This window comes from Hemiscyllium ocellatum, chromosome 43, assembly GCF_020745735.1.
Source record: "Hemiscyllium ocellatum isolate sHemOce1 chromosome 43, sHemOce1.pat.X.cur, whole genome shotgun sequence".
In the NCBI taxonomy this organism is placed as follows: domain Eukaryota; kingdom Metazoa; phylum Chordata; class Chondrichthyes; order Orectolobiformes; family Hemiscylliidae; genus Hemiscyllium; species Hemiscyllium ocellatum.
This window is the reverse complement of record NC_083443.1, coordinates 27,195,039-27,215,233: the sequence shown is the minus strand read 5'-3', so window position 1 is coordinate 27,215,233 and position 20,195 is coordinate 27,195,039. Positions and strand designations below refer to the sequence as shown.

At 45.0% G+C, this 20,195-nt stretch overlaps 1 protein-coding gene across 1 annotated transcript in view; it reads right to left on the bottom strand.

The window, feature by feature from the left end:
- Nucleotides 1-20,195, bottom strand: part of ndst2a (N-deacetylase/N-sulfotransferase (heparan glucosaminyl) 2a) — a 113,642-nt gene that overhangs the window by 62,620 nt on the left and 30,827 nt on the right. The window contains exon 2 of the mRNA XM_060854352.1: nt 16,785-16,872. Coding sequence (XP_060710335.1) covers nt 16,785-16,872 — 88 coding nt within the window. The remainder of the gene's footprint in view (nt 1-16,784; nt 16,873-20,195) is intronic.

Below are 20,195 nucleotides of genomic sequence, written 5' to 3'. Positions count from 1 at the left end.
GGGCGGCTCAGTGGTTAGCACTACTGCCTCACAGCACCAGGAACCCAGGTTCGATTCCAGCCTCGGGCGACTATCTGTGTGGAGTTTGCACATTCTCCCCATGTCTGTGTGGGTTTCCTCCAGGTGCTCCGGTTTCCTCCCACAATCCAAAGATGTGCAGGTCAGGTGAAGTGGCCATGCTAGTTTGCCCATTGTGCTACAGGGAAGTGTAGGTTAGGTGCAATAGTCAAGGAAAGGGTGCAGAGGAGATTTACAAGGATGTTGCCTAGTATGGAGGGAAGGTTTTACGTGGAAAGGCTGAGGGACTTGAGGCTGTTTTCGTTGGAGAGAAGAAGGTGGAGAGGTGACTTAATAGAGACATATAAGATAATCAGAGGGTTAGACAGGGTGAACAGAGAGAGCCTTTTTCCAAGCATGGTGACAGCGAGCACGAGGGGGCATAGCTTTAAATTGAAGGATGATAGATATAGGACAGATGTCAGAGGTAGTTTCTTTACTCAGAGAGTAGTAAGGGTATGGAATGCTTTGCCTGCAATGGTAGTAGATTCGCCAACTTTATGTGCATTTAAGTCGTCATTGGACAAGCAATTGGACAAGTTAGATGGGCTTCAGATTGGTATGACAGGTCAACGCAACATCGAGGGCCGAAGGGCCTGTACTGCGCTGTAATGTTCTATGTTCTGTGTCAAGAGTAAAAGATTAGGGGAATGGGTCTAGATGAGTTGCTCTTCGGAGGGTCAGTGTGGACTTGTTGTGCCAAATGGCCTGTTTCCACAATGTGGCAATTCTATGAACTTGTCAGTGGAGTGAGCAAAAAAGGAGCTGGGAAACAAGATTGCCTTAAAACTCACCTGCTGTTTTCCATTTGTTGCTAATCATTTCTATATAAAATGGATTCTGGGTAATCCAAGATGGAGGACAGGAAAAATTTCTGGCTGTAAGAGCTGCTTTTTTTTTTGAGGTATTTTAGGTGTTGGAGGGGATTTCCTCGAATTCCAGGAGCAGCAATTACTGTTTTATATGCTGTTGCATTGTTTTGGAACTTTGGAAACCAAAAGTCAAAACAACAGCAGTTTTAAAAGGGAGAAGAGCAGACAAAGGAAGCACGTGATGAGGACAGTGCAGGGGGGAGAGAGAAAACCTGCTGCCTTTGGTGTTTGAATTTGTGTATCGCTGGACATCGGAGTGCATCTGGGAAAATTAACAAAGTGAAATTCACAACTAATCTTGGAGGAACTGTTGGGTGAAGTTCACAGCACAGAATCAGATAAGTTAATTGTTGTTTTAAGTCTGTCCAAGAGAAAGGCTGCAGTAGTGAGTACAGTGGATTCTTTCTTGATTATATGTTTTTGGAGATAGGTCTCTTGATTAAACTTAAAGTATAATCCATAGCTATTAATTTAACCTGAGGCAGTGTTTGTAGAGGAATGAGTGTTATTTTCTGGGTTTGTAGATTGTGAAGAAGCAAAAATGGCCTTTGCAGTGATATGTCCTTCTTGTCAGATGTAGGAGTTTAAAGAGAGTTTAAGGGTTACTGCGGATTATATCTGCCATAAATGATGTTGGATGCGAATCTTATCAGATCGAGTGGATCGGTTGGAGAGACAGATAGAAGTGATGAGGAATTTGCAACAGCAACAGTGTGGTGGGATGGCAGGTATAGGAAAGGGGAGTGGGTGGGTGGGGGAGAGTCTCCGATACAGTCACATAAATGGGTTAAGGAGGGTAAGAGGTAGGCAGCTAGTGCAGGAGTCTTTTGTGGATTTTTTCATTTCAAACAGGTATGCTGTTTTGGAAAATGTAGAGGGTGATGGATTCTCAGGGGAATGTAGCACAAACAGCCAAGTTTCTGGTATTGAGACTGGCCCTAATGCAACGAGGGGTACGTTGACTTCCAAGAGATCAATTGTGTTAGGGGATTCTGTAGTCTGAGATACAGACTGATGTTTCTGTGGCCAGCAGAGAAAAAAGCAGAATGGCGTGTTGTTTCCCTGGTGCCAGGATCAGGGATGTCTGAGAGGGTGCAAAATGTTCTCACAGGGGAGAGGGGCCAGCAAGAGGTCATTGTTCACATTGGAACCAGCGACATAGGAAGGGAAAAGGTTGAAATTCTGAAGGGAGATTACAGGGAGTTAGGCAGAAATTTTAAAAAGGTCCTCGAGGGTAGTAATATCTGGATTACTTCCAGTGCTAGGAAATAGTGAGGGCAGGAATAGGAGGATACAGTAGATGAATGCATGGCTGAGGAGCTGGTGTATGGGAGAAGGATTCACATTTTTGGATAATTGGAATCTCTTTTGGGGTAGAAGTGGCCTGTACAAGAAGGACGGATTGCACCTAAATTGGAAGGGGACTAATATGCTGGCAGGGAAATTTGCTAGAACTGCTTGGGAGGATTTAAACTAATAAGGTGGGGGCGTGAGAAAAGAGATCAATCTGAGGTGCTGCTAGGGACTGAAGCAAAGAAATGCTGGGGTAATAGGGTGAGTTTCCTGTCCACGGACAGTCAGGTGCAAAAACCCTGAGTTTTAACATCTCACAGATGATTTAGGGACAAGACATTCTCCGAGTACTGGAGTTAGGGTTTATTACTGTTCATCTGTGAAACACATGCTCATAATATCAAAACCAAAAGAACTCCCAATCAACAGAAATCGCTGGAAAAGCCCAGCAGGTCTGGCAGCATCTGTGAAGAGAAGGGTCACTCCACCTGAAACGTTGACTCTGAATTCTCTCCACAGATGCTGCTGGGCCTACTGAGCTTTTCCAGGATTTCTGATTTTGTGTCCATGGTATAATCCGCCACAATAATATCACCCATTTCCATTCCTACTTTAACTCATTGGCCTAGTTTCCTTAATCTTGCCTCAAAGGACATCTGGACTCAGTCTTGGGAACCTCTGCTGCACTCCTTCTATGGAAGCATATCTTTTGTTAGGCAAGGGGACTTTAACATGTCTCACCAGTTTGCTACACAACTGAAGCAAGACTTCCACATGCTCTGCTCCTGTGCTCCTATACTGACCCCCGGTTTGGGAATGTATCGTTCTAACATTCTCAAACTCGCTTCCAAATTTGTCCAAGTCTTTGTTCTCTTCCCCATATCTTTAGCACTTTACAGTCAATTCTCACATGCAGGGTGTGCAAATGATAGCTGAAAATGTGTTGCTGGAAAAGCGCAGCAGGTCAGGCAGCATCCAAGGAGCAGGAGATTCGACGTTTCAGGCATAAGCCCTTCTTCAGGAATGAAGAAGGGCTTATGCCCGAAACGTCGAATCTCCTGCTCCTTGGATGCTGCCTGACCTGCTGCGCTTTTCCAGCAACACATTTTCAGCTCTGATCTCCAGCATCTGCAGACCTCACTTTCTCCTGTGCAAATGATAGACCCAAGGAGAGAGAAGCATCATCATTCTATAAAAACCATGAGAAATAAAACAGAAGCAGGCCATTCGGCCCAACCATTCAATGCAATCATAGCTGACCCGAGACTCCTGAGCTTCACTTGCCTGCTTCGACCCCCAATTCCCTTACTGATTAAATAAGAATCTATCTCAGTCTTGAATACAGGACAACTTCGGTTATCCCAACGACAATTATCTGAATTTCAGATTATCCAAACAAGATCTCAAGGTCCGGTAAAACATTATCTGAACAATCAGTTATCCAAACAAAATACTGTCCCCCTCCCCCGTCTCGTTCGGATAATCAAGGTTGTTCTGAATACTTAATGGCACAGCCTCGACAACCCTCTGCCCATAGATTTACTACCCTCTGACAGAAGAGATTCCTTCTTATCTCTGTCTTAAATGTGTAATCTTTACTCTTAGATTATGTCCTAAGCTTAGACTCTCCCACAAAGGGAAACAAACTCTCTCCATCTGTCGAGACCCCTAAGAATTTTCCATGTTTCATTAAGGTCTGCTCTCGTTTTTCTAAACACCAATGAATACAAGCTTAAATAGTTAACCTGTAACATAAGACCACCCCCTCCGTGCCCAGGATCAACCGAGTGAACCTGCTGCATTGCCAGTATACCTTCCCTTAGAGAAGGTGACCATTAACAGTTCATTGTATTCTGGGTGTAGATCAATTAGTGCATCATAGAGATTTAGTAAAATTTCCTGATTTATACTCCCCTGGTGTGGTTGAACAGAAATAAAGGATGCGCCAGACAGGTACACCACAATAGTCTGTGTCCTCAGGATTGTGATCACCCTTTACTATTGTAACCCATCCCCCTGGTGCACCTGCTCTATGCCATTCTTTCCTGTTCAATCCAATACCTCTTAGCCACGAGGTCACGGATCCTCAACTAAAACTCGGCCGACTGGTTTGGTTTCCACAAGGAAACAGGGTTGGAGCCTGTTGTGCTGAAAAACTCCAGCTCTGGATCAGTTTACAACATCTATCACATGATGGAGGCAGCACTAAGCTGGGCACCCAAGGGATTCCCATAAAGTGGTTTGCTTAATCCACGTTTAGCTGCGCTCAATCCAAGGTCACCATCCTATGCATCTCTTCACAAGTGATCACATTATACTGTTTCCATTTGTCTGACTTCAGACTCCTTTTAACCTTCCTACTCGACACTTTCCTTTCATCCTCTTAGCTGCATTACATTTCAACTTCTGCCTGTTTTTTTAAAAAAAATAAGTACTCTCTCCGGTTTCCGAATCTTAGCCAGGACGTTCACTCCAATCTTCGGTCTCCGCCTTTCCTCACCAAATATGTACCAACAACGTACGTTTATATAGCACCAGTATGCAGTGTCCCAGGGTGATTCGCAGGGGTTATTAAGAAAACCCTAACTGACTGGCGAGGGGACCCCGACAGGTGACCCAAAGCAAACAGCTGCCTTCGCAAATATCCCAAACACGGATGTGAGAGTCACTATGTTTCTACAGTTCTGAAACCAAGTGCAGTGGCTCAGTGGTTAGCACTGCTGTCTCACAGCGCCAGTGACCTGGGTTCGATTCCAGCCACGGGTGAGTGTCTGTGTGGAGTTTGCACATACTCCCTGTGGCTGTGTGGGTATCCTCCCAGTGCTCCAGTTTCCTCTCACAACCCAAAGAGGTATGGGTTAGGTGAATTGGCCATGCTAAATTGCCCTGGGATGTCCAGAGATGTATAGGGCCAGGTGTGTTAGTCAGGAGGGAAACGTAGACTAATAGGATAGGGGAATGGGTCTGAGTGGGTCGGTGTGAACATGTTGGGCCGAACGGCCCGTTTCCACACTGTAAGGATTCTATAATTCGAAATGAGAAATTTCTGGAGATACTCAGCATCTGTAGAGGCAAAGTAGTTAACATTTCAGTTCAGAATTCCGATTCTGTTTTCCGGCAATTTCTGTTTTTGTTTCTGATTTGCAGCATCCGTAGTTATTTGGGTTTTTTTTGTCCCCCTCCCCCACTATTAACCCCATTTTCAGTACATCAGCTGGTGGTTATGAGATTGCGGTTGTCATAGAGACTTCTTTCAGACCCACATGCTATTTCTCCACACATCTCAGGACAGTTTCCTTATACACTGCAGCAACATTCCTCCTGATGTTTATTCAGTGCTACCTTTAACAGACCTTCTATATTTATTACTTTCCCTTGTCTCCGCCCTGGATAAAAACCCGTCAAGTCTCCAACTTTTCCCACTTCTGCTGAAAGGCCATCCATCTGTAATGTTAAAGCTTTGTTCTCCTCTCCACCGATGGATTCACAGCAAACTCTGCTTTTTGCCGGGAGATTTTCAGTATCGGCAGGCAATGTTGTATTTTTCTGTCAGACGTACAATAACAAACCTTGCAAGAACAAATACATCATGCAAGGTCCCAGCAGAAAAGCTTTATGTTCAGGTTAGAAGTTAAAATCAATGAATTCTGTATGTCTGATACCACTTTCAGAGAAATTCTATCCCAGGGCAAAATAACCAACAGCACAGCTGGTCACTAAAAGCCTGATCCTCTCTTCAGCTTGACATTACTGTCTGGTTTAAACACTCAGGATTTTATTTTGGGTGTAGCGATGCCAATACAATACATGAATGGAATCAGAGACTTAAGCCAGGATGCAATTTCTGTGATGTTCATAACTCATCCCCTGGGCCACAAGCTTACATCTGTAAAAGCAGCTAAATCCCATTTTTATTAGATGGGATTGCAGGCTTGTGACTGATGAGTTCAGGATTGTACTCTAATTCCAGGTCACTCCATTCAAACTAAAAGTTGAATTCCCTCGAATTAGTTTTATTGTTACGGGCACTAAAATACGGGATAGGCGAATTCAGCGAAAAGTGTACAAAGTTGTCGTTTGATTAGATTAGATTAGATTAGACTAGACTACTTACAGTGTGGAAACAGGCCCTTCGGCCCAACAAGTCCACACTGACCCACCGAAGCGCAACCCACCCATTCCCCTATATTTACCCACTTTACGGGCAATTTAGATTAGATTAGATCCCCTACAGTGTGGAAACAGGCCCTTCGGCCCAACCAATTCACACTGACCCTCCGAAGAGTAACCCACCCAGACCCATTTCCCTCTGACTAATGCATCTAACTCTATGGGCAATTTAGTATGGCCAATTCACCTGACCTGCACATCTTTGGATTGTGGGAGGAAACCGGAGCACCCAGAGGAAACTCACGCAGTCAAGGGGAGAATGTGCAAACTCCACACAGAGAGTCACCCGAGGCTGGAATCGAACCCAGGTCACTGGTGCTGTGAGGCAACAGTGCTAACCACTGAGCCACCGTACTGCCAATTCCTGTTGGGTCGAGAGATACCCAGGTATAACATCTTTGGTGTAAATTAGAAAAATAATGAAAGTAAAAGATCAGCATGATAGTCCTGAATTTCTAAAGCAGGGTGACTGCGCTGGGATTTATCTTGAGGAGGCTGAGGGTCTGTTGTATGGTGCGTTATGTGAGGGAAGGATGTGGCACAACTGACGGTATCACTTTGGTCACAATCCAGGGCTGGTCCAGGAGGACATCATAAATACATGAAGCAACTCAAGAGAAACACCTTCAGCAGGAGACCAGCCTGAGGGTGGAACTCAGTACCACAGGGAATCATTGAGGTGAAAAGCCAACTAAACATGTAAAAGAACACAAGAAATGGAAGGACATCGTTTATTCATTCCTGGGATGCAAGTATCCCCATGATGGGTGGGACGCTCTTTGGAGGGTCGGTATGGACTCAATGGGCTGAATGGCCTGCTCCCATGCTGTAGAGATTCTATAATAGAACCATGACCAACAGTCGCTGCCTGGTGGTTATGATCTGACATTGTTGAATTTAATGTCAACTCTGGAGTCTGTGAAATGCCCAATCACAGTGAATTCCTGCTGTACCTGGAATCTCTGCTGACTCCCCTTGGTTTAAAAACTCTCACAACATCAGGTTACAGTCCAACGGGTTTATTTGGAAGTACCAGCTTTTGGGGCACTTCACCACCTGATGAAGGAGCAGTGCTCTGCAAGCTAGTACATCCAAATAAACCTGTTGAGCTATAACCTGGTGTTGTGTGATTTTTTTAAAACTTTGTCCACCCCACTCCTCCACATCACAACAACGCTTGGAACAGTGTCAGGGGCTCAGGATACAGAGGACAGATTGGGAACACGTTCCAATGTCACGGCCTGGGTTGATGTACCTTTACAACAAAGCCAAATAAAAAGATTCACTATCTGGACAGAACAAATTAAGAAGACAACTGAAATGCGAAGGGAGCACAACCATATTTCCAAAGATTCCTTTACTCAACACTACCAGCACCCGAACCAAACTATGTCTTAAAAAATCACCTTTTTTATATCCTCTCATTGGTAGTAGACGATGCTGGCTAGGCCACTATTTATTGGCCATCTATAACTGCCCGGGTGGCATGGAAGTGAACTGCAGTTACATGGAGGCCTGACCAGGTAAAGGTTAAACAAAAAACTACAACATTTCAAAGGCATGTGGATGCGTGCACGAATAGGAAGGGATTAGAGGGATATGGGCCGAAAGCTGGCAAATGGGACTGGATTAGGTTAGGACATCTGGTCGGCATGGACAAGTTGGACCGAATGTCTGTTTCTGTGCTGTACATCTCTATGACTCGAATACTGGAAACCAGAAGCAAAATTAGAAATTGCTGGAAAAACTCAGCAGGTCTGGCAGCATCTGTGGAGAAAACACTTTCCCTCCAAGGGTGGTAAATAAAAACAAAATTTTGATCCAACCAAGTGTAGGCCTTTCCATGAACATTTAAAAAAAAACTGTAATTTAAAAAAAAAATTTTTTTGACTACAAAAGAACCTAAAAAAACTTAAAGTCCTGAAATGTAATAACTGCAAGAAATCGAGTAGTAAGTTTGCAATCTTGGGAGCAGCTGTAAGATCCACACTTCCTTCCCCAAAGGACATTAATGAACCAAGTGGGGCTTTGTAACAATTGACAGTGGTTACAGGGTCAATATGTGGCTAACTTTCACTCCAGATTTTTGGAATAAAACATTTGCCATGACAGGATTCAAACCCATGTCTGAGAACATTAACAATGCTCGTTCTGAAGAAAGGTCTACTAGTCTCAAAACATTAATAGTTTTTGTTTCCACAAATGTTGCTAGACCTGTTGAGTTTCTCCCGCATTCTCTGTTTGCTTCAGATTTGACAGTGTGGAGTTTACACATTCTTCCCGTGTCTGCACGGGTTTCCTGTGGGTGCTCTGGTTTCCTCCCACAGTACACAAGGTGCACAGGTTATGGTAGATTGGCCGTGCTAAATTATCTCAGTGTCCAGGCATGTGTAGGCTAGGTGGATGAACCATGGGAAATGCAGGGCGACAGGAATAGCATATGGGGGTGGGTCTGGGTGCGATGTTTTTCGGAGGATTGGTGTGGACTCAAAGGACTGAATGCCCTGCTTCCACTCTGTAGAGATTCTATGATTGATCCCAAGGACGTTCACCTGAGGTGCTGGATTACAGTGAAATCACTAGTGTGCTATCACGTCACCACATTACCTAACGGACTCTGACCATGGCAACAGCCTGCATCTCTCTCAGGTGAAAGAGTCATTTTGGATTGGCTGCACTCATTGTGTAATAAAACCTGAGAAGCTGCAACTGGTGAATCCTACAAATTGAAATGGTACACCAGGCAGCTCCAGATTCCCAGCCTCCTAAATCATTTCACAAGCTGTGTGTCAACCGCTACAATTTCCCCATCTGTCAGCCATGCTTCCTCCTCATTCACTGACATATTTTTCTCGTCTGCCCATTGCCATTCCTCACCTCCAGAAAGGCATTCCCTAGCTAATGTGAACCCACCATCTGCTAGATGCACAAACGCCGAGGAGTCTCCAATGGCCTTATTACTTTGGCTCTCACCGTCAAAGTCTGCTGCACTCATCTATTAGAATTAAAACAAAGTGACTCAGGGTCAATTATTCAGGAGGCGCAGCGTGACTGCACTGCCATAACCAGCTTCCTTCACAAGGAATTTGGATCAAAATTACAGCGTCTCCATTGGTAACGAACATCCACTTCCATCTTCACCTGGGAAAGTCAGTCCAAATCCACGTCTCACGTCTGGGCCTCTGATATTCCTTTATCAGAGCAATGACAAGACAAAGGATCAGAAAGACAGCATGGTGGCTCAGTGGTTAGCACTGCTGCCTCACAGCGCCAGGGACCCAGGTTCGATTCCAGCCTTGGGAAACTGTCTGTGCAGAGTTTGCACATTCTCTGTATCTGCGTGGATTACCTCCAAGTGCTCCAGTTTCCTCCCACAGTCCAAAGATGCGCAGGTTAAGTTAGATTGGCCATGCTAAATTACCCCATAGTGTCCGGGAATGAGTCGGTTAAGGGGGTTAGCTCCTTGTAAATGGAGGATCAGAGGGTTGGTGAAGATTCAATGGGTCAAATAGCTTCTTCCTGCACTGTAGGGATTCCAAGTAGCCCTTTGAAGCTGTTTGACAATTCAGACAGATCAAGGCTATCCTGTGACCTAACTTCCCAAATGTTCCTTTGCCGCATATCTCTTGATAAATTTCACAAACAAACACAGATTTAAAATAAACACAGATCTGGAACAAACTGACATTTGCCGATGCAAGTTCAGAACTTCCCCACACTGTTACAGGTCAAAGAGTTCCCAAATTCATTCTAAGTTTTAGACTGTGCCATTTAACCCTAGACTCCCCAACAACAGAGATAGTTTCTCTCTATCTACCCAATCAGCTGCAGTTTAATACTTTAAAAGCCTTCTACATTTCAGAGGCTGCCATCCTTAGTCCAGTTTAATCCCACTTCCTCGCTGTATCCCAAATCCTTTTACAGTCTTCCATCTCCGATTCAATCCTCACCTCTTGCAATATGGACAATCGGTTATATTGGTCAGAAAGTGGCTATCGTTAACTGTTTGTGTTGACAATAGTTCCCAACATTAACAGCACAGAGGTGGAATGAGCAGAGAGTGACAGGCTCCTGGGAGTGGTCATCCACAATAAGCTTTCTTGGACTCTCATGTGGACGCACTGGTTACAAAGGCCCAACAACGTCTCTTCTTCCTCAGGCAGCTGAGGACATTTGGCATGATGGCGAATACCCTTGCCAACTTTTATAGGTGTGCCATCGAGAGCATTCTGTCTGGATGTATCACTACCTGGTAAGGCAACTGTACCATTCCAGATCAGAGACGGTTACAGAGAGTGGTGAACTCAGCCCGGACAATCACAAAGGCCAACTACCCATCTATAGAATCCATCTACCAGACCGGCTGTCAAGGAGAGGCCACCAACATTCTTAAAGATCCATTTCACGCTGGTAATGTTTTTCTACAACCTCTACCATCGGGGAGAAGGTGCAGAAGCCTGAACACACGCACCAGCCGGTTTCAAAACAGTTTCTACTTTACTGTTGTTAGAATACTGAATGGACTCTCAAACTCTTAACATTCGCCTGTACCTGTGTTTTTGTTTTGCTGCTGTTTACCTATTATTTACTTATCTATGCTACTTAACTCTGTGATCTGCCTGTGTTGATCACAAGACAAAGCTTTTCACTGTGCCTCGGTACATGTGACAATAAATTAAGTTCAATTCAACATGATGCTGTACAGTCACGAGACCACAGTTTATTTCAGAGTCACAAGCTGCACTTTTTTTAGATTAGATTCCCTACAGTGTGGAAACAGGCCCTTCAGCCCAACCAGTCCACACCGACCCTCCGAAGAGTAACCCACCCACACCCATTCCCCTCTGACTAATGCACCTAACACTAGGGGCAATTTAGCATGGCCAATTTATCTGGCCTGCACATCTTTGGACTGTGGGAGGAAACCACAGCACTCAGAGGAAACCCACGCACACATGGGAAGAACGTGCAAACTCCACACAGACAGTCACCCAAGGCTGGAATCGAACCTGGGATCCTGGTGCTGTGAGGCAGCAGTGCTAACCGTTGAGCCACCATGCTGCTCACTTATGAAAGAGTGTGGTAAGGTGAAGCACAGATTGCAAGCAAAAGGAAAAAGACAGACTACTTCCTTTATGCCTGCCATTTCTTCCTGAACAGTCCAGAGCCGGAACTGAAATAAGTCCACTCTATGCAGAGCGTTGAGGCTTTCTGACACTGACAAGGCATCGCCTAAATGCAGGGCTTGTTCCTTCCAGCACACTGATGGGTTTTGATAATGTGAGGTCCAAATGTCAACTACAGAAACCGCAGTGTCAGAACCTGAGGAGATATCCTCTGACTTTCTTCTAACCAGTAGCTCCAAGGCATTGACATGAATAACTACCTCACGAACAGTACCAGAATTTAAATAATCATAAATAATCTGAATTCAAAGAGCACACATTGGGCACATCTGTTTGTCCAAAACTGATTTGTAAACACATCACTGATCCCTGGTACCTGGGACGGGACGTAAGCATTTGAAACATGCTGTAATAAACTGGGAGATTTGGAGCAACTCACAGACATTTACAGAGACAGGAGGCGGCTATTCTGTCCATCATACTCAGGGCAGAAACAAAGATCTGATGACAATATTCTGATTTTCCAACTCCTGGTCCATACCTTTGGTGACCCTGGCATTGTCAGTGAACATCTAAATGCTTTATGAATGTTATGAGAGTTTTTGAATCAAAGAGTCTTTCAAGGCAGTGAGATCCAGACTCTCACCACCCTCAGTGAAATCAACTCAACTCTCCTTTTAGCTTTCTACTTTTTACCATAAATTGATGGTCTCTGGTTATTGACCTCTCTACTAGTAGAAAATATATCTTCCTTTCCTTGGGGGCAGCACTGTGCTCAGTGGTTAGTACTGCTGCCTCAGCGCCAGGGACCCAGGTTCGATTCCACCCTCAGGCAACTGCCTGTGTGGAGTTTGCACATTTTCCCTGTGTCTGCGTGGGTTTCCTCTGGGTGCTCTGGTTTCCTCCCAAAGATGTGCAGGCTAGGTGAACTGCCCGTAATGTTCAGAGATGTATAGGTTACGTAGATTACTCAGGGGTAAATAAGACCATAAGACATAGGAGTGGAAGTAAGGCCATTCGGCCCATCGAGTCCACTCCGCCATTCAATCATGGCTGATGGGCATTTCAACTCCACTTACCCGCGTTCTCCCTGTAGCCCTTAATTCCTCGTGACATCGAGAATCTATCAATCTCTGCCTTGAAGACATTTAGCGTCCCAGCCTCCACTGCACTCTGTGGCAATGAATTCCACAGGCCCACCACTCTCTGGCTGAAGAAATGTCTCCGCATTTCTGTTCTGAATTGACCCCCTCTAATTTTAAGGCTGTGTCCATGGGTCCTAGTCTCCTCGCCTAACGGAAAAAACTTCCTAGCGTCCACCCTTTCCAAGCCATGTATTATCTTGTAAGTTTCTATTAAGTCTCCCCTTAATCTTCTAAACTCCAATGAATACAATCCCAGGATCCTCAGCCGTTCCTCGTATGTAGAGTAATATGGTAGCGAAATGGGACTGAGTGGGTTACTCTTCAGAGGACCTGTTGGGCTAAATGCCCTGTTTCCACACGGTAGGGATTCTCAGAAGTCTCTTTCAAGAATCCATTCTATCTATGCCCCTCATGATCTTATCCATCGTCACCAGCTCTCTTCTGAACCTTGCTCTGTACAACAACTCTCCAATCTTTCCTCGTAGCTCAGAGCCTCCAGCCCAGCCAGCATTCTAGGAACTCACCTCTACACCCTCTCTAGTGCAATCACCATAAGGCATAGGAGCAGAAATTAGGCCATTCAGCCCATCCAGTCTGCTCTGCCAATCAATCATGGCTGATAGGTTTCTCAATGCCATTCTTCCTGCTTTCTCCCTGTAACCCTTGATACTCAAGAATCTATCTCAGTCTTAAATATACTCAATGACCTGGCCTCCACAGCCTTCTGTGGCAGTGAATTCCACAGATTCTCCACTCTCTGGCTGAAGAAGTTTCTCCCCATCTCTGTTCTACAAGGTCTGTCCTTTACACTAAGGCTGTGCCCTCAGGTCCTAGTGTCTCTGGCCAATGGAAACATTTCCCCAACCTCTACTCTGACCTGGCCATTCAGTATTTTACTGGCAAACACAGGTGGGTCTCGGCCCAGTGTGGGAAAGCATACCCAGTGCAGGGTAGAGACAGTCCTCTTGGGGAAGCCTAACTTGAAGAGTCTGCGGGGCATCAGCTTAAGAAAGGACTGTAATGTTTAACTTTTTAAACTTTATTTCCTTATTTTTCCACGTTTACACTAAGAAAACTGTAGTGTTGAACTTTTTAACTTCATTTTTCTATTTCTGTAACTGAGATCTTGTACCTCAGTATGTTATACCTAATGTGACATTATACACTTTTCACTGTACTCTCGTACCCTGTATTTGAGGGCACATGGCAATAAAACTTAAATCGAAATTATACCGAGATCAGAACTGCACCCAGTACACCAGCTTTAACTCTCATAACATTTATAAAGCAGTTGGATGTTCACTGACAATGCCAGAGGCACCAAGGCTATGGACCAGGAGTTGGAAAATCAGAATATTGTCATCAGGTCTTTGTTTCTGGCATGAGTATGATGGACAGAATAGCCGCCTCCCGTCTCTGTAAATGTGTCTGAGTCGCTGTAATTTTCCCAGTTTATTTTGTACAATTTCAGCATGTCCTCCCAACTCTTATATTCATGTAGGAGAAAGTTACTGCAGATGCTGGAATCTGTACTGAAAACAACAAATGCTGGAGATCACAGCGGGTCAAGCAACATCGATTACATTCATGCCTTGGGTAATAAAGGCAAGTGTCCCCCTTTGCTTTCTTAATCACCTTGTCTCCCTGCCCTGCTACCTTCATGGTTTCCCTGCTGTACATATCTATGACTCGATTTGTGGATGTGCACATCAAGATTACTATTTTCCAAGGTTCTATCATCGATGGCATAATCACTTGCCTCATTCGCCCTCCAATAATTCACGACTTTCTGGGTGGAATTCTAATTGCCACTGCCCTGTCCCGCTGACACCCTCCTGTGCTTTTACATCTATTGTCCTCACTATTTACCACCCTACCAATGTACGTGTCATCCTTGGATGTCTCAGTCATACCTCTTACATTTAAGTCCAAATCATTCATGTACACCACTAAAAACAAAAGGTCCCAGCACCGAGACTTGTGGAATCTCACTGGAACTAGACTTCCAGACACAGAAACATCCCTCTAGCATCAGCCTCTGCTTCCTGCCTCTCAGCCAATTTTGGACCAACACGTCACTTTATCTTGGATGCCATGGAATCCTACTTTGGTGACCAGTCTTTTGTGAGGGAGCTTATCAAAACCCTTTGTGAAGTCCACATCGACTAGATCAAATATTTTACCCTCACCTCCTCAAAAACGTTGATCAAACTTATCACTTCAAGAGAAGGGTCACTGGACTCAAAATATTAACTCTGTTTTCTCTCCCGACAGATGCTGCCAGAGTTTCTCCAGAAATTTCGGTTCTATTGTTTAGCTTCTTGGATTGCTTTGTCCGACTATTAAATGTTTTGTTGTGTTCTCTCTCCGGGGGGGGGGGGAAAGAGAGAGAGAGAGAGAGAGAGAAAGAGAGAGAAAGAGAGAAAAAGAACACAACAAAGCATGATCTTCCTTTAAAAGATCTATGCTGACTATCTGTGATTAATCAATATCTTTTGAATGCAGATATATTCTGTCCCTGAGAATTCTCTCTCATGACTTGCCCAACACCAAGGTCAGACTGACTGGCCGATAATTTGCTAATTTTTCCTTTCTTCCCTTTGTAATAATGGCGACAATGTGAGCAGTCCTCCAGCATCTCACCTGTAGCCAGATAGGGTTTGAAAATGATTGCCAGGACCCATGTTATCTCTTCTCTTGCTTCCCTCAACTTGTACCGTTTCCTTTAACATTATAACAAGCCACACTAAGCTGACATTCCAATGTAACACCGAGGGAGCGCTGAACTGTCTTTTTGACCATGGTTCCATCTGCCTTCCCAGTCAGATGGAAAAGATCCCATAGGACTATCTTGAAGAGCAGGAGGTTCTCCACTGGTGTCCTGTTTACTTCTCATTTACCACCAGAAAGTTACCCTCTTCACCTCATTTGTCATTTAACTCCTTCATCCTTACAATGCTGTTTATCTGCTTGCAAATTTGGACACGTGGCCTTGTATCCCATCATCCAAGTCGTGAATGAACATGGTGACTACTTGAGGTCCCAACACAGATCCTTACAGCACCACCACTCACGCAGTGCAAGCTGAGATACTTCATTACCAACGTTATTGAACTCTGGTTAGGGCAAGGAGGAATGGAATAGCTTTTGAAATTCAATATGACAGACTCAAATATCTTTTGTGGGCAGCTGCTTGGAAACTTTTCCCGAAACGTGGGCCGCATCTGAAACTATCGCTCCTCATCTGCTACATAAATAAGGTTGCTAATCCTGTTCAGTCTTGGAAAGCTGCCAGGGTGTGGGAAAGCAGGATATTTTCTTCAGGCAGCCAAAGTTATCCCCTCTGGTAAACAACCAACCAGAAAGGAACGAAGGCTCTCAGGTCGGTGTAGATTGTCACCCACAGTGAACGTGGTCAGCAAAGATTCAAATTATGAGAAAATGAGTTCTGTAGACGCTGGAGATCCAGTGCTGCTGGAAAAGCACAGCAGGTCAGGCAGCATCCGAGGAGCAGGAGAATCGACGTTTCAGGCAAGAGCTCATCATCCAGAGACTTGTTCCTGATGAAGGGCTTATGCCCGAAACGCCGATTCTCCTGCTCCTCGGATGCTGCCTGACCTGCTGCACTTTTCCAGCGCTTTCCTGCACTTTTCCAGTGCCACGCTGTCAACAAAAACTCATATTATGGCAGCTCATTGTAACCAGGTAAACAGATTAAAAATGTTTGCGGAATGTTGCTGTGTGCATACATTGACTGCTTCTTTCCTACAATAATGGCCCTTCAAACACATGTTGGGTTTGGTTGGAAAATAAATTGTGGAGGCTGGGCACACTGTGGTTGTGAATGGCACTATACAAATGCAGGTCATACTTCCTTTAAGAGGGAAGTATTAAATCAGATGTTTTCCATGCCGAATTCACACGGGACACCCAAGGAAGGAGTGGGATACAAAAAGGATGGTCCATGCTTCTCCCTCAACCAGGGAATCACCCAAACCCAGAAACTAGGGGGAGAACTAGGAGCTGACCCGGACCAGGGATTCGGGGGAAGCATCAAGGAGTTGGTCAAAGGAGAACTGCAAGGGATGAGGTTAATATGTTTTAAAACAAAAATTTCTTACCTGTGTGGTAGAACTTCCCAGAAAATCCAAGATTGAATGTGAAATTTGGAACCAGAGTTTTCAGCTTGTTTTGGGTGGTCAGTAGTGCCTGAGAGAGAGCCAGAGAGAGAGAGAGAGCCAGAGAGAGAGAGCCAGAGAGAGAGAGCCAGAGAGGCAGAGAGGCAGAGAGGCAGAGAGGCAGAGAGGCAGAGAGACAGAGAGACAGAGAGACAGAGAGACAGAGAGACAGAGAGACAGAGAGACAGAGAGACAGAGAGGCAGAGAAAGACAGGCAGAGAAAGACAGGCAGAGAAAGACAGGCAGAGAAAGACAGGCAGAGAAAGACAGGCAGAGAAAGACAGGCAGAGAGAGAGAAAACATAACAAAGCATTTAATTGTCGGACAAAGCAATCCAAAAAGCTAAACAATAAAACCAAAATTGCTGGAGAAACTCTGGCAGCATCTGTCGGGAGAGAAAACACAGTTAATATTTTGGGTCCAGTGACCCTTCTCTTAAAGTGATAAAACAAAGTGGTTTCTAGACTGGGGAGTGTGAGTGTGCCAATGCATGTGTGGGAGAATGTGAGTGTGAGAGTGTGTGTGTGGTGGGAGGTGGAGAGTGGAGATTGAGGAAATGGGTGGTAATGAAGCAGAGAGCGACAGAGAGAGGGACAGAGAGAGACAGCGAGAGAGAGACAGACAGACAGACAGAGACAGAGAGACAGAGAGAGAAAGATAGGCAAATGAATGGTTGATATCAAACAAAAACCAAAAGGACTATGGATGCTGTAAATCAAAAAGAAAAACGGAAATCACTTCCATTTCCATTGTCATATTTTTTACCCCTTCCCTGGCTTACTGTCAATCAGAAACAAAAACAGACATTGCAGGAAAAGCTCAGCAGATCTGGCAGTGTCTATGGAGAGAAATCAGAGTTAACGTTTCGAGTCCAGCGACCAATGTCTGTTTTTGTTTCTGGTTGACAGTAAGCCAGGGAAGGGGAAACGTGAGACAATGGGGACAAAGAGGAGGTGAGAATGGGCAGGCTACCAAAAGCAGCCATGTCATGACATAGACTGGGTGTGGGGGTGGGAGGGTGGGGAAGGTGCAGGTCAAGGACATGGAGGGAGGTGTGCAGACTCTCAAATTGTTGAACTTGATATCAAGTCCTGAGGCTGCTGGGGCCCCAAGCGGAAAACAAGATGCTGTTCTTGGAGCTTGTGCTGAGTTTCACAGCAACAGGCCGGAGACAGAGACGGAGGCCTGGGGACACAGTGGAAGTGGTGAGGTTGCAGGCAACTGGAAGTTCCGGGTCATCTTCATGGACAGTATGGAGGTGCTCCGCAAAGCGGTCCCCCCGTCTGAGATTGGTCTTCCCCAGTGTAGGGAAGACCACAGACACTTCTTCCACATCTGCTCAGGCGCTTCCTAGACGGTGAGGTCCAGGTGTATCTTGAACACCAAGTTTCTTCCTGCCTAACGGGAGCAACTTCCCAGCGTCCACTCTTTCTAAGCCATGCATTATCTTGTAAGTTTCTATTAGATCTCCCTGCAACCTTCTAAACTCTAATGAATACAATCCCAGGATCCTCAGCTGTTCATCATATGTTCATTCCAGGGATCATCCATATAAATCTCCGCTGGACACGCTCCAGTGCCAGTATGTCCTTCTTTAGCTGTGGGGCCCAAAATTGGACAGCGTTTTCTAAACGGGGCCTAACCAGGGCTTTATAAAGACTCGGAAGCACATCGTTGCTTTTATATTCCAACCCTCGAGATAAATGACACCATTCCATTTGCTTTCCTAATCACAGACTCAACCTACAAGTCAACCTTCAGAGAATCCTGGACGAGCATTCCCAGATCTCTTTGTACTTTGGCTTTATGAATTTTCTCACCATTTAGAAAATAGTCCATGCCTGTATTCTTTTTTCCAAAGTGCAAGATCTCGCGTTTGCACACATGGAATTTCATCAGCCATTTCCTGGACCACTCTCCTAAACTGTCTAAATCTTTCTGCAGCCTTCCCACCTCCTCAGAACTATCTGCCTGTCCACCTAACTTCGTATCATCGGCAAACTTCGCCAGAATGCCCCCAGTCTCGTCATCCAGATCATTAATATATAAAGTGAACAGCTGCAGCCTCAACACTGAACCCTACGGGACTCCACTTTCCAAAAAAGAACCTTATATCCCAACTCTCTGTCTCCTGTCAGAAGCCAATCCCCAATCTATGCCAGTAGCTCACCTCGAACACCATGGGCACTCACCTTACTCAGCAGCCTCCTGTGAGGCACCTTATCAAAAGCTTTTTGGAAGTCTAGATAGACCACATCTACTGGGTTTCCCTGGTCTAACCTACTTGTTCCCTTTTTAAGATTAGATCAGATTCCCTACAGTATCGGCCCAACAAGTCCACACCGACCATCCAAAGAATAACCCACCCAGACCCATTCCCTTAGCCTATATCTACCCCTGATTAATGCACCTTTCATTACGAGCAATTTAACATGGCCAATCCACCTGCACATCTTTGGACTGTGGGAAGAAACTGGAGCACCCAGAGGAGACCCACGCAGACATGGGGAGAATGGTGACTGTCTGTGTGGAGGTTGCACAGAGGCTGGAATCGAACCTGGGTCTCTGGTGCTGTGAGGCAGCAGTGCTAACCACTGAGCCACCGTTCCGCCCTCTTCAAAAAAATTCTAACAGACAGGCACGATCTCCCCTTACTAAATCCATGCTGACTTGTTCTAATCTGACCCTGCACATCCAAGAATTTAGAAATCTCATCTTTAATGAGAGATTCTAGAAATTTACCAACAATTGAGGTTAGGCTAATTGGCCTATAATTTTCCATCTTTTGTTTTAATCCTTTCTTGAACAAGGGGGTTATAGCAGTGATTTTCCAATCATTTGGGACTTTCCCCGACTCCAGTGACTTTTGAAAGATCACAACCAGCGCCTCCACTATTTCCTTAGCCACCTCCCTCAGAACTCTAGAATGTAGCCCATTTAGATCTTTTAGCTTTTCTAGCACTTTCTCTTTTGTAATGGCTACCATACCCCACCCTGCCCCCTGACTTCCTTAATTGTTGGGATATTATTCATGCCTTCCACTATGAAGACTGACGCAAAGGGTCAGTTAGACTCAAAACGTCAGCTCTTTTCTCTCCTTACAGATGCTGCCAGACCTGTTGAGATTTTCCAGCATTTTCTCTTTTGGACGCAAAGTACTTATTAAGTTCTTTAAGAATTCTCTTATTTCCCAGCAGTAGCTTTCCTGCATCAATGTGGAGTGGCCCAATGTCTACTTTTGCCTCTTGTTACTTTCTTATGTATTGAAAGAAACATTTACTATCATTTCTAATATTACTGGCTAGCCTACCTTCATATTCAATCCTCTCCTTCTTTGCACTTTTTCCCCAGAGC